Source organism: Ichthyophthirius multifiliis (genome assembly GCF_000220395.1).
Source record: "Ichthyophthirius multifiliis unplaced genomic scaffold scaff_1120509251266, whole genome shotgun sequence".
In the NCBI taxonomy this organism is placed as follows: Eukaryota; Ciliophora; class Oligohymenophorea; order Hymenostomatida; genus Ichthyophthirius; species Ichthyophthirius multifiliis.
Window position 1 is genome coordinate 1 of NW_004086042.1, and position 14,498 is coordinate 14,498.

The window sequence follows — 14,498 nt, forward strand, 5'->3', positions numbered from 1 at the left end:
CATAATATATTAAAACTAATATCATTTTGTAAAATAAATAATTCTTTTTTTTTTTTTTTTTTTTTTCATTTGTATATGTTTTTTAATAAAATCATTCAATTTTTTTTTTATTTGTTTTCTTATTCTTTTAAGTTTTATTATTATAATAATTCTTTATTTTATAAAATATTTTATTCTTATAAATTATTATTCTATTAAAAATAATTTTATTATTTTTAAAATTTCAAAGAAGAATACTTATTAATTAATTTTTTTATTTATTTAAAAGAATTTTCCTTTAATTAAACTTTTTCTTCTTAATTTATTATCTTTTCTTTACTATTTTAACTATTGTTTCTTGAACTAATTTAAGAATTTACCTCCATTACTTTTTCTAAAGTAAGATTTTTTAATTATTTTTGAGCTATAATTTATTATTGATGATTTTTTTTCACTTCTTATTAATGTTTTTGCTCTGATTCTTAACATGTCTATAGTTTATTTATAAGATTTTAAATCTTTTATTCAGCTATTTCTTATTTTTGTAAACTTTATGTTAATAAAATATAAATTTATTTATTTATTTTTTATCTTTTTACTGACATAGCTCTTCATTTTTTAATGCTATTTATAGTTTTTTTAGTATATGTTACTAAGATTTGTTTATTTAAGTTTTTATTAAATATAATATTTAGAATAAATGAATTTAACTTATTTTATTTTGATTATTTTTAATTAAAACTGACCATAAGTCTTCTTGTATTTATTAAAATTTAATACCTAAAAAATATAATAATACTGATTAATATTCGTCATAATCAATACACTTTTTATATTTACAAGCCTTTAAATTATTTTATTTTTTTTATTTATTTAGTAACTTCTCATTATTTAATATATTCATTGGTTTATAATATATTATTAATTTATATTTATTAAAAATAATATGTAAATTTAATTAAAAAAAAAATATATCTTATTTCCTTTTTTAGTTAAAAATAAAATTATATATATAAATAATTTAAATTATATTTAATTTTTTTTTTTCATGATTATTTATCAATATATATATAAAAGAATATTAATTATCAATTTTTTTTGTTTTAATTAGTAATATTTTATTTTATTTATATATATATATATATATATATAAATTAATATTAATTAAAAGTCATAAAAAATAAATAAAACGACAACGTTTTTTAATTATTTATTAATAAACCATATTTATTATGCAGTTTTATAATTTTACATCATTAATTGATATATTATTATTTTTTTATCTTTTTGTAATAAAATAAATTAAAAAAAAAAGTAAATTATTTTATTATTTATTTCTTAATTAGACATATTTTTTTTTCTTTTTTTTCTATATTATTTATAAAAAATAAATTTTCTATTATATTATAAAGCAAAAAGTATTTTTTTTATTTAAAAAAATGATAAATAAATTATTTTTTAAATAAATTTTTTAATTAAAAAAATTATTATAATAAATATTAATAATTAAAAAATGAAAAATTTAAATGATTCTAATCCACAATTATAACTATCACATTAATCATAATAGTAAGTATTGAAAATAAACCTAGAAAAGTCTCAAGAAAAGAAATTATAAAAAGCAAATTATGAACATGCCTTAGCTTTTAAAAAACTGATGTAATTAGGAAAAGCAAATAAATTTGGTTTACCAGAACCGTTTAATTTAAATTGTGATATAAACGAATTTAAAGATTATGGTATTGGATTGTTTTTCTTTTTTTCTTTTATAAAGATAATAGCAATTTTTTTTTTAATGGCCTCGTTGATTGCTCTACCTTCTTTATATTCTAATTATACCGGAAAAGGCTTAGATGTATAAGGAATAAATATATTATAGTAATTTTCAATTGCAAACCAACCACAATTAATAGCGATTCTACCAAGTATAAAATTAACAGATGAATAAAAAAATTAACTATAAAAATAAAATGATGATAATGTTTAAACATTTGTAAATGAAATGGTAAAAAGAAAAATTAAAAATTAATAAAATATTTATATATTAAAATAAGTTAAATATTATCAATTTTATAATTTCACTCATATATAAAAACAATCATAAATATATATATATATATATATATTTTTATATATATTTTATTAATATTATTTAAAATTTTTTAAAATTTATTAGAATACTAGAAAATATTATTTATGGATACCTGATATAGTTTATAGTTGTTTATTTTTAATAATTATATTTTATTATAGAATATTTTCAATTAAATAACTTCGTGCTTATAATGAATTAAATATTTTTCCTAGCAGATACGCTTTAGAAGTAAAAGGATTTCCAAAAAGCACAAAAGACCCGAACGATTTAAAGTTTTTTTTAAATGGAGTTTTTTAAATATTTTAAAACGATGATTCTGGTTCTGATGTGGTTGTTGAAGTTGCATTTGCCCGAAATTTTCATGGAACTTTGTATTTACATTAATAAGAGGCTCTTCTATTAGAAAGAAATGAATTAGACGATGAAAAAAAAAAGCTAGGTTTATTAAATCGCAATTAATAATTAATTTTGAAAAGAAATAAATAAAAATTAAAAGAAATATAAGACAAAATGAACGAAATTATCCAAAAAAAACTTAATGGAAATATTCAATATGAAGAATATGAGACTATAAAAGCCTATGTAGTTTTTCAAACCTTTGAATATAGAAAAAAAGCATTTTAAATGTATGAAAAATACACGAACCCACATTGGGTTTTTAAATATTTATTATGCTGTTTTAGACCTAAAATGCCCTACAGTATGAAATTCAATGGAAAATACGAACTTAAATTTTCAGAAAATACTGATTTACCTTCAAATATTAAATGGGAAAATTTAGATATTTAAAAAAGTATAAAAATATATATAGATGTGTATATATATATAAACACATATATAAAACAAGGCGATATATAAAAAGATAAATTGTAGCATTTTTTACTATATTAATAGTAATGAGTTTAACTATATTTATAGTAATAGTTGCTAATATAGTAAGACCAGAAAATCCTGAGTGTGTAATAGTAAATATGAACTTTGAATAAGTTTAAAAATAAAATGATACTACTATAACTAAATGCTTTTGTATTTAATAAGATATTACTGATATAGCTTAAGACACATCTTTAAGAAATTTTTGTTGGAATTAATATACTTAACATTTATTTACTATGGCTTTGATAATATTATCGTCTTTTATTATTATTTTTGTGAATATTTTACTGAGAATTATAGTTAAAAAACTAAGTAAATATTTACGTTTTCCAACTTTTTCATAAGAGTCCTCAGTTACTGCTGTATTGTTGTTTATATGTACTTTTATTAATACTGCCATAATAGTTTTAATAGTAAATTAAATATTTATATATTTAAATATAATTATATATTTATAAATATATATATTTAGTTATAAGCAGATATATTTGGATTTATACTTTCTATATTCATAACAAATCCTATACCTCCCTTAAAAGAACTATAAGAGTAAAAAAAAACTAATTTTTCTTCTGATTTTACGAGAATATGGTACAAAGAAGTTGGCTCAAAAATCGTATTCACAATGTTATTAACTACAATATCTCCGCATTTAATTAATGCTTTATTGATTCCTATAAAAAGATGTATTTTAATATCTAGAGCTAAGAAAGCCGTTTTATAATAAGAAATGAATAAAATAATAATCGGTCCAGAATTTGATTTAGTGCCATATTATGCATCTGTATTAAATGTAACTTTTACATGCATGTTATATTCTTCCGGTCAGCCTATATTATTATTTTTTGGTTTTATTTCATTGTTTATATAATATTGGTGTTATAAGTACTAATTATTAAGATTTAACCAAAAACCTCCCTAATATGATCAGTAAGTAAATAATACTATTATAAAAATAATTCCTTTATGTCTAGTTTTACATTTAGCTGTTGGTATGTATATGTATGGACAGCCCCTTATTTTTCCTTAAGACTCTAATTAAGTAAAAGTGATTGTTTTAGATTCGTTAAACTCCGAAGGATATAATGATGTATAGATTTTTTAGGATTAAAATGATATAATACAAAAAAGGGCCTTTAATATAATTTACTTATTTTATTTTTTATGCTTTTTGATTATTTTTTTAGTTTTTGATATTATTGTTTATCCTATAATTAAATTCTTCTTTTTATCAGATAATAAAAAATCGAATCAAGTTATTTCAAAGGAAGTTTCTAATATTCTTAGTTATAATAATCAATTGAATAAAATGAGATTAAAAATGATTGTTTCTTATGATATGTAAAAAAATCCAACTTATGGAGGAATTGTTGAAGCTATTAATGATGGAAGTAGTAAATATAGTAACTCTCCTAAAGGATCAATAAAAATATAAAATTTTGCAATGTAAGGTGTAAAATAAAATATTAATAAAAAATCAATGTTTGGATAAGACTCTGTATAGAATTAAGGAAATAAGATTTAAACATAAGAAAGATGAAATAAAAAAAAAAAATATTTATTTATTTATTTAATATTTATTTATTTATTTTATAATTAATATTACTAAATTATTTTAATATTATATATTTATTTATATATATTTAAATATATATTTATATTATATTTTATATTAATTGAAAAAAAAATAAAAAAATTATTTTAATAGAAAAAAAAAAAAATTAATAATTTAACAAAACTAAAAAATATTATAAAAAAATTAAAATTTAAATAAAAATAAAATATAAAAAAACAAATCTAACAAATCTTATATTAAAAATATAAAAATTAATATATATATTTTTTTTTTTTTAAAAAAAAAAAAAAAAATTATAAAATACTAAAAAATTAAATAATATCAAAATAAAAAAAACATGAGCAATATAATAGATTAATTTAACTAAGCTTATAAAAATCTATCATATAGTTAAAGACAACAATAATTAAAATAATATTTATAATAACACGAATAACAAGTATTATTTTTATATTTTTTAAAATAAATATTATTATATATTATAAAAATATATATAATTATAGTAAAGTTAATAATTAGAAGAAATTTATAATTATTACTTAAAATAATATCCTTTTAATTATTAATATTGGAATTCATATGCATAATATGTCAAATAAATCAAATCAAATGAAGATGTAGAAAAAATGTAAATAAATAAAAAAAAAATTATAATTAAAAAAAAAAAAAAGTTATTAATAAGCAATTGAACTAAATCCTAGAAGTTTTGAATTATGGGATTGTTATTTATCACATATGAGAAGTGAATAAATAGATGAATAAAAAATTATTAAGTAAAAAAATAATAAATATTTATATATAATATATATTTTGTATTTTAATAGATTATATGAATAAGCTTTAGATTGCATAGGATTCGATTTTAATAGTTCGATTTTTTGGGAAGATCTATTAAGAATCTAAGGAGAAAATAAAGAAGAATGCATGAAATTATTTAAAAGATTTTTAAGTGTTACTATTAAAGAAATAGATGACTTAAAGGAAAAGGCAGATTCTTTTTTCTAATATTGTAATTTAGAATAAATAAAATCTTGCTATTTTGTTGTTTTTGGACATAAAATATAAATTACGGAATTTACATAAGAATGTATTTATTCATAAATTAATTTAAATAATTTATATTTTTAGAAATGGTATAAGAAATAAAAAACTATCTTAATAATATAGCAGAAAAATCGAAATCTCATTTTCCAATAATAGAATAATTTGAAAGAAAAGTAAAAAAATAAAATATATATGTATGAATATTAATATATATGTGAAATAATTATAAAAATTATATTAGTATATATTTATAATGAATATATATAAACTTTTTATTATATATATATGTAAACGTAATTTGTTTATTCTTTTTTATATTATTCTAAAAAAAATATATAGATAATAAAAACTGAATACGATGGTACTTTATTACATGAAGAATAAGAAAACTGGAATTAATATATATTATATGCTAAATAAAACTTATCAGTAGATGAAGTTATATATTTATATGAAAAATCACTAATAACATAAGTAAAAATAAAAAAATGTCATAAATATTGATTTAAATTTATATATATATATATATATATATATATATATATATATATATATATATATATATATTTATAAAATTAAATAAAAAAAATTATATAAAAAAAGTGTGATAGAGAAGATTTATGGTTAGAATATTTTAATTATGCCGAAAACGAAAACTTAATTTAGCATATATTAAATTTATTAAGAAAGCATGAAAACTTTTTTAAAATTTAAAATGTTGAAATTTTATATAGATGGGCTGAATATGAAGAATAATTTAAAAATTACGATAAGGCTAGAGAAATATATAATTAAGTTATTATATTAGAATCTAATTTGGAAACTAATTGGTCTCTTTTAAGTAATAATCCAACTCTTAAAAGTTAAATGAGATTAATTTAATTTGAAAGAAGGATAAATACTCATTATGAACAAGTTATTGTTTTATATGAAAAAATTACATAAAATGTTAACTATAAATAAGATATAAAACATTGGGCTATAAATGAATTAGCTAAATATTTAGCTGAATAAGGGGAAAAGTAGATTGGTTTAAATAAATATATGAAACATTTAGAAAATTCATAATTAAATAAATATAATTATGCTTAATTTTTATAATTTATTTCAATTTATTTCTAAAATGATTAAGCTATTTAAGATACTATAATTGATATTTATATAGGTTTTATATAGTAATCAAAATAAGTAAAAATAAAAAAATATAATAATTAAAAAAATAATAATAAATTAAACAATAAATAAATATTTTATATTTAAAAAAAAGAATTATTAAGATTAAAAAAATATTATATTGATAACATTAAATCATTTAAGAGGATTTTTAAAAAATATAAAATCATTAAGAATAGTAGAATAAAAGTATAAAAAATAATTATAATTATTGATATATATATATATATATATATATATATATATATTATATATATATTATTTATATTTATATATAATATTTTATTTTATAAAATAAATAAAAGAATTAAAGATCTTGAATTATAAATGCATTTAGATTCTTTAAATAAAAAAAGATCATTTAATTAATCTATTAATAATGATAATATAAACGATTTACTTGATTTAAAAAAATAATAGAAACATATATGAACATTAACTTATATTATTATTATTTTTTTATTTAAAAAGAAAATAACAAAATAATTTTAAAAATTCATAAAATCTTAATTAATTTACCGTTTTCCCATATATATTATTAAATTTTATCTCCATTATAAAAAGTCCCCTATCCGTGAATATTTCCTTTTAGAAAATTTCCTATAATTTTATAATTATTTTAAAGTTCTAAAATACCAAATCCTTCAATTTTGTTATTATAGAAATCTCCTTAATATTAAATCCATTAATTTTCTTCAAAAATATTAGATAAATCATTTATTTTAAACTCTTTTATCTTTAACTAATCATTAATATTATATAAAATACCACATCCATTTAAAAGACCTTTTTTCCATTCCCCTTTATATATTATTTATTAATCTTTATTTTTTAATATCCCATAACCTTCAGGTTATTTTTATTTATTTATATTTCCTTAATAAAAAAGATCTTTTTCTATTTCTACAATTTCTTAAGAAAATTTAAAAAATTCATTTTTTTTTAATGATAAGAAATTTTATTTATTTTTATTTTCTTAAAGTATATTTTCAGTTTACAATCGTTTATTTTAAGTAAATAATTCATCTATTTTTTTATTAGAATTTATTTCTTATTTGTAATATTTATATGTTTATTTATCGTCAATTGTTTAATTACTATTTTATTATTTTTGAGTTAGACACTTATAATAATGATTATTTTCTGAATTGATTTAAGTTTTTTAACAATTACTACTTTACTATAATTCAAGATTTTAATATTTATTTGAAAATTAAAAAGTCTCATTATAAATATTTAAAGATACGGAATTCAAAAATAGATTCTTTTTTTTCTTATATTAAAACTACTTTGTGTATATATATTGATTTTTTTTTTTTTAAATAAATAAATAAAATAGAATAATTTTGTACATTTTTTTATTAAGATTTAATGTTTTATTAACAAATATAATAATTTTAATTATTCTTATTCAAAACAGATTGATTAATTAAGTTATTGAATTTATTTTAATAGAGAGAGTTTTAATTTTATATATAATCATGTTTTAATGATTAATATTAAACACCTTATATTTACATTATAATATTTTTTTTTTATTTATATTTTTTTTTGTTTAATATATTTATTAATTTAATATAAGAAAACTTTAATATTTATTACTAACTTTTTTTTGTTTTTTTTATAAAAAAAAAAAGTTTCTTAACTCAATATAAAAAGTTTATTATATATAATATTTAATTGATTAAAATATATAAAAAATATAAACTAAAATAAATAAATAAATATAATATATAAAAATATTTATTTAATTAATTAAAATTTTATATTATATTAATTAAAGTATTATTAAAAAGCATTAATTTTAATATATTATTTTTATAAAAAAACAAAATAAAAAGATTTTTTATAAAATAGAAATATTTAATAAATTATTAAATAAAAAAAAATATTTTATATCAAAAAAATAAAATAAAGAAATTAAAAATTTTATAAAATATGGCTACAAATACATATAACCCTTAAGAAAGAGTTGCAGAAATGACAAAAGCAATAGAATTTAAAGCTAATCATGTGTCATAAAGTATATAAGAAATTGCTAACCAGACATACAATTAAGAATATGGGAAATATTTTGAATAAGAAAAAGCTAAAGTTATTTAATAAAATTAAAATAATATGGAAAAAATTATATCATAAAAAAATATGTATGTTTAAAAAAAATATATATATATATATTATTATAATATCATTATTATGTACATTTATATATTTTTTTTTAAAAAAAAGTGAACGATCTTCCGTTATAAATGAATGCAGATTAAAAAAAATGACTAGAAGATATGAGCTTTTATAAACTTTAAAATTAGAAGTAAGAAAATCTTTAGAAATATAAATTTAAAATAAAGAGGTGTATAAAAAATTACTTAAAAATCTTATAATTCAAGTAAAAATATTAAAAAATAATAAAAAATATGTATAAATAATTATAAAAAATATATATTATTATATATAAATATGTCTAAATAAATATATATATATATTTATATATATATACATATATATTTATATACATATATATATATATATATATTATATTGTAGTCTATGATTAAATTAATGGAAGAGAATATAGAATTATAATGCAAAAAAGAAGATCTTTATTTAATAGAAAGCCTATTATATGAATGTGAATAAGATTTTAATTCTTTAGTTATTAAAGAATGCAAAAAAAAAAGCTTTAATAGTAAAATTAAAGTAAATAGAGATCATTTTTTAGATGACAAATTTAAAAATTTGTAAAAATATAAAAAATTAATAATTTATTTTGTTTTTCTTTTTATTCAAAAAAAAAATATAAAATAGATTAGGAGGTATTGTTATTAGTTGTTATGATGGAAAAATTGTTTGTTCAAATACTTTAGATGCTAGAATTGAATAATCATTTTAAGAATTTTTACCTTAAATTAGAAATGGACTTTATCCTGATTTTAATAATGAAGGAGAAATAATAAAAAATAAAAACTGAATTTAACTATAATAAGAGCTTAATCAATGATTTTTGAATTTTATTTTTTGAAAATATATTCACTTAATTATTAAAAGTTTTTTTTTTATATAAAATAAAATTTCTAAAAAACAAACTTTTTAATATCTAAAAAAAGTCAAAAAAAATATAAAAATAATTCTCTCGTTTTTATTATTTTTTATTTTTTTTTTAAAAAAAAAAAGTGTATTTATTTCTTTTGTTTTTTATTCTTTTTTTTTTTATTAAACATATAAAATTTATAAATATATATTGTAATGTTTTTATTTGAAAATAAATATATCATTATTAAATATCATCTTATTTATCTATTTAATTATTATTTTTTTATATATTATTTTCAAATTATATTTAAGGTTCTATATTACTTTCTTTTCTATAAAATAAATAAATAATATTATATATATAAAAAGTTAAAATAACTTTTACTTTTTAACTTTAATTTATAAACATTTTTCTTTTTAAGATTTATCAAGTCCATTTCTTTTTGTATTTAATTTATTTTTATTAATCCCTTTAGTTTGTATAATTCCCATATATTTAACTTCTTCATCTGTTAATTCTCTTGGAATTTAACTTTTATCTTTAATTCTTTATATATAATAAAATATATATAAAAAATAAATAAACATTTAAAAAAATACATAAATAAACTTCCATCATTCATGATATGAAAAGGATGTTAACAAATTATAATATTTTCATTTGATAAATCATACCACTTTAATATTGTTAAAATTAATATATTTTATTTAATTTTTTAAAAATATATATACATCATCATTTAATAATTATGCTTTATTAAAATTCCAAATAACATTAATTTTAATAGCAGACATGTTTTCTATTTTAATAGAATTATCTTTTTCTAAAATTTTTTAAGCTAACTCATATCCAGTATTTGTTTTAGAAACCATTAATTCTATAATATCTGATAATTACCAATTTTATTAATTCCATATTCTAACATAAATTAAATAATCTTTTAAATTATATTAAATTTAATTTTCTATATATTCTAAAGCAATTGCTCTTTTTTCAATTAATTATTATTCCCTCATTGTTTTTTCTCTATATATTCTAGTTAAATTATCAGAAACTTTTTCTCTTAATCTTATAAATTAAGGTTCAATATTTAAATTTTAATTTAAATTAATATATTAGCAAACTTAAATAATTACTTCTGAAGCCTTAAAATATTGTAAAATAATAATAAAAAAAATAAAAATAAAATAATAATAAAAAAGTTATAAAAAAGTAATAAAAATATATAAAGAATATATATTTAATCTAAAAACATATATATAAATATATATATATAAATATAATAAATATATATATATATAATAATATATATATTACTTTTAGATTTCCATTTATTGGTATTTCTCCTATTTCTTAAAAGGAATACCAAATATTATCTGTTATAGCAGGAGCTCTATATGCTAAATAAAATAATACTCTAATTTCTCCTTCTTTTGCAGGTTTTCCGAATTCTAAATAAATACTCGAATTATTTGAAAAGTTCATTGAATTTATAGTTTTTTTTGTATCTTTTAATTCAATACCAGCTTTTCCTCCCCTTCTCATTATAATATCATCCATAGAGTCTACTTTAATTTATTAAATTATTTAGTTTTTAAGATCTAACATAGTTAATCTACTATCAATTATAATATAATTGTTATATTCTATATTTGAATTAGATGTATTTTTTTCTGGAGTATTAAATTTAATAGATATTTTATTCTAATCTATCTCAAAAACTTTTTACCATTTAGTATTTTATTTATTATTCATTATATTTTCATTTTTTTCAACATATAAAATACTACCTTCTAAAATATCAATATCTTCAATTCTATAATCATAATTTTAAGAAATAGAAATAATCTCGCAACTACTTATTCCGTGTATATTATCTATTCTTTTAATAATACAAACTTTCTCGAATTGAATTTAACTAACCCTTGCAATTTATTCCATTAATCTATAAACAGTTATATTTTTTCTTATATTTAACTTAATATACTATAAAAAAATATATATATATATATATTATGGAAATATATTATATATATATATATATATATATATATATATATATATAAAATATATTTATTTATAAATATATATATTCATTATATATATGTATTATTTCATACTTCAATCATATTATCATCTAAAGATACTATATTTGGTTTCCAAATTACTATTTTAATATAAGTGGTATTTGCATCATAATCTTCAAAAACTTCATCATCCTTTTTACTTTCAATACATAAATTACAGAAGTTATTAATTTTTAATTTTTCTAAGTTTAAATTTTCACTTTCTGTAAAAGATTCCAACATTTAATCTGTATTAGGTTTATATCTTCTTAATCTTAAATTTTCTTTCTTTTCTTTAATTTTAAATAGCTATATAGCTTAATCTAGTAGTTTATTATATGAATCAGTCGATTTTATTTAAATTACTTTTACATTTAGTATATAATATACCTTAACGGACATTATTTTTTATTATTCTAGTTTAAAATTCTACTCTTCTTCCCATTTGTTTTTCTATTTTTCAATCATTTCCCTTACATAATCTTATATTAAACCCTCATCTACTTTCTATATTCTCTTTGAAAAATTATCCTCCCATTATCTGTAAAATAACATATATGCATTAGTACTATTTCCCCCAAAAACCCTCTCTGGAATTTCATTTACATCAATTTCCATTATTGAAGTATCATTAAAAGCATGCCATTTACCATTATCTTCAAAACTCTTTATATAAGCATAATAATGACCCCCATAAGCACCTCCTGAATGTATTAAAATTGAATATAATTCATAAACTAAAGGACCATCTTTTAAATATTAATTTATTAATTATTAACTTTCTTATTAATTTTTCTAAAGATGTTCCAAAAGTATTTTTTTATAGTCTTCAAATGATTTTTCCTCTTATATATTATTATTGTGGTTTTAGCTTAATTCATGTGAAGAATAATTTTTTTTTGAAGAAGAATTTCTTGATTTTTGTCTAAATTTATTTTTTCTTTCGTTTAAATCTTCATCATCTTCAGTTTGTTTTTGAGTTTATTATTTTTAATCTAATATACAGTATGCAGGATTAGTTTTTGCTTCTTCCGTATCTTCTATATTTTGAGGAATTTGATTATTATTAATGTTATTATTGTTTTTATTTCGTAAATTTTTCATAAATTATTTAGTTTAATTAGAAGGACCAGTATTTAAATATTTTTTATTTTTTTAAGCAGATTAAATGGTATTTTATATTTTTTAATGACCAGAAAGAGTCTTTTAAATATTTTTTTTTTTCATAATTGTAAAGTTCTATTTAAAATATTATTCATCAGTTTCTTCATTTAATTTATGCTTTATATTTTCATAACCATTAATATAATTATTCATGTTTAAAATAAAAGGAAAACTAACAAAATCATCTAATTTAATTCTTTTCATAGATTCAAAATCAAAGGTGAATCTATTTAAAATAAATGATAAAATTTTTGGTAATTTACAAAACTTAGTCCCTCTTAAAGCATTTACCTAATTTTTTTTTTTTAAATAATAAATATATTTATATTTATATATATATATATATATATTATATTTATATATTTATTTAATATTTATATAATATAAACTTTTTATTAACAATTTTCACAATAATATTAATTATCATTATATAATAATTCTGGTTTTATATAACTTTAAATGCTTTTTTCTAATGAATCATTATATACTTTATCGAACATATTTTTTACTGTTACTACTAAATCTAAAAAATTTTCTTATCTAATACTTTATTTATTACATTTTTAACATTATACATAATTTATTGATGCTCCTTCATATATATCATTTATAAAATTTTAATTATTGCTTCCAACAAAACTCTTTTCTATAGCCTCTAATAGTATTCTTATAAATTCTTATATATCATGTTATTCCCATGATTCCTAAAAGTCCCACCCGAACGATTATGCTAAGTCGTTTGTATCAATATAAGGGAATGTTTTTAATTACATTTTTGCGAATAATATTTATAATTATAAAGGGATACAATCTTCAGCTCGAACTTCATTCGAATCAAATCTTTTATGTTTATATATAATGATATTAATTTTTTTTTATTTTTACTTCCATTTATATATGTTTTCTCTGAATTCTGGGGTCATAAATAATGTTTATAATACACTGTTCATATAACATGTTGCTCCTATTTTTATATATAGTTTATATAATTAATTTATTTTAGAAATATTAAGATTGATTTATATGAATTTTATTATAATTTATTTAGATTTTTAAATATTACCTATATTCAATAAACCAACATAATTACATTCATTTTTTTATTAGTATAGATTATTTTGTTTTAATTCTTTATTATTCATTTTATACTTTATTTTACTTTTTAAAATTTATATATTTGTTAATTAGTATAATTATAAATAGAAGAATATATTAGATATTATATTAATTTATTTACAATGTATTGTATTTTTATTTATTTATTATTTTATTTTATTTTTTTTAAAAAAAATTATAAATATTATAGTTTTAAATTTTTTTTTAAATATAAATTTTTTTTTTAATTTTTTTGCTATAAATACTAAACATAATATATCTTTTATGCGAATATTTTTAAAAATAAATGTTTTTTTTTAATAACAAAAAAAACTATAATTTTTTATTATATTAATAGATAATCTTTTGATAATAAAATCTAATAATAAATATTTTGATA

General features: G+C 15.8%; 3 protein-coding genes across 3 annotated transcripts, besides 35 other annotated features; 2 read left to right on the forward strand and 1 right to left on the reverse strand. All coding sequences in view use genetic code 6, as the record gives it.

Moving 5' to 3' along the window:
• Positions 1-132: 132 nt before the first annotated feature.
• Positions 133-214: a microsatellite.
• A 657-nt stretch (positions 215-871) lies between these two features.
• Positions 872-910: a microsatellite.
• A 512-nt stretch (positions 911-1,422) lies between these two features.
• Positions 1,423-1,478: a microsatellite.
• Positions 1,479-1,587: 109 nt separating this feature from the next.
• Positions 1,588-4,490, forward strand: IMG5_172090 (hypothetical protein; the record flags this gene model as incomplete). The annotated part of the gene is made up of 4 exons (XM_004029785.1): positions 1,588-1,984; positions 2,156-2,889; positions 2,922-3,363; positions 3,423-4,490. The coding sequence occupies exons 1-4, from the start codon at positions 1,637-1,639 to the stop codon at positions 4,488-4,490; spliced, it is 2,592 nt and encodes an 863-aa protein (XP_004029833.1). The 5' UTR covers positions 1,588-1,636.
• Positions 2,084-2,117: a microsatellite.
• Positions 2,956-3,000: a microsatellite.
• Positions 3,367-3,418: a microsatellite.
• Positions 3,369-3,421: a microsatellite.
• Positions 3,373-3,421: a microsatellite.
• A 13-nt stretch (positions 4,491-4,503) lies between the features above and the next one.
• Positions 4,504-4,541: a microsatellite.
• Positions 4,506-4,541: a microsatellite.
• Positions 4,509-4,625: a microsatellite.
• Positions 4,510-4,538: a microsatellite.
• Positions 4,524-4,627: a microsatellite.
• Positions 4,623-4,681: a microsatellite.
• Positions 4,664-4,742: a microsatellite.
• Positions 4,743-5,147: 405 nt separating this feature from the next.
• Positions 5,148-5,201: a microsatellite.
• Positions 5,202-6,082: 881 nt separating this feature from the next.
• Positions 6,083-6,142: a microsatellite.
• Positions 6,142-6,172: a microsatellite.
• A 568-nt stretch (positions 6,173-6,740) lies between these two features.
• Positions 6,741-6,800: a microsatellite.
• Positions 6,752-6,811: a microsatellite.
• Positions 6,768-6,797: a microsatellite.
• A 141-nt stretch (positions 6,812-6,952) lies between the features above and the next one.
• Positions 6,953-7,040: a microsatellite.
• Positions 6,958-7,024: a microsatellite.
• Positions 7,041-8,265: 1,225 nt separating the features above from the next.
• Positions 8,266-8,305: a microsatellite.
• A 123-nt stretch (positions 8,306-8,428) lies between these two features.
• Positions 8,429-8,473: a microsatellite.
• A 208-nt stretch (positions 8,474-8,681) lies between these two features.
• Positions 8,682-9,773, forward strand: IMG5_172100 (vacuolar ATP synthase subunit e, putative; the record flags this gene model as incomplete). The annotated part of the gene is made up of 4 exons (XM_004029786.1): positions 8,682-8,890; positions 8,973-9,129; positions 9,287-9,480; positions 9,548-9,773. The coding sequence occupies 4 exons, from the start codon at positions 8,682-8,684 to the stop codon at positions 9,708-9,710; spliced, it is 723 nt and encodes a 240-aa protein (XP_004029834.1). The 3' UTR covers positions 9,711-9,773.
• Positions 9,132-9,182: a microsatellite.
• Positions 9,132-9,185: a microsatellite.
• Positions 9,179-9,281: a microsatellite.
• A 144-nt stretch (positions 9,774-9,917) lies between the features above and the next one.
• Positions 9,918-9,954: a microsatellite.
• A 487-nt stretch (positions 9,955-10,441) lies between these two features.
• IMG5_172110 (ubiquitin carboxyl-terminal hydrolase family protein, putative) lies at positions 10,442-14,145 on the reverse strand (the record flags this gene model as incomplete). Its single annotated transcript, XM_004029787.1, has 6 exons — positions 10,442-10,918; positions 11,091-11,759; positions 11,894-13,294; positions 13,393-13,843; positions 13,889-13,967; positions 14,067-14,145. The coding sequence occupies 6 exons, from the start codon at positions 14,143-14,145 to the stop codon at positions 10,442-10,444; spliced, it is 3,156 nt and encodes a 1,051-aa protein (XP_004029835.1).
• Positions 10,932-10,972: a microsatellite.
• Positions 10,955-10,995: a microsatellite.
• Positions 10,987-11,084: a microsatellite.
• Positions 11,027-11,087: a microsatellite.
• Positions 11,770-11,879: a microsatellite.
• Positions 13,320-13,389: a microsatellite.
• Positions 14,146-14,498: the final 353 nt, after the last annotated feature.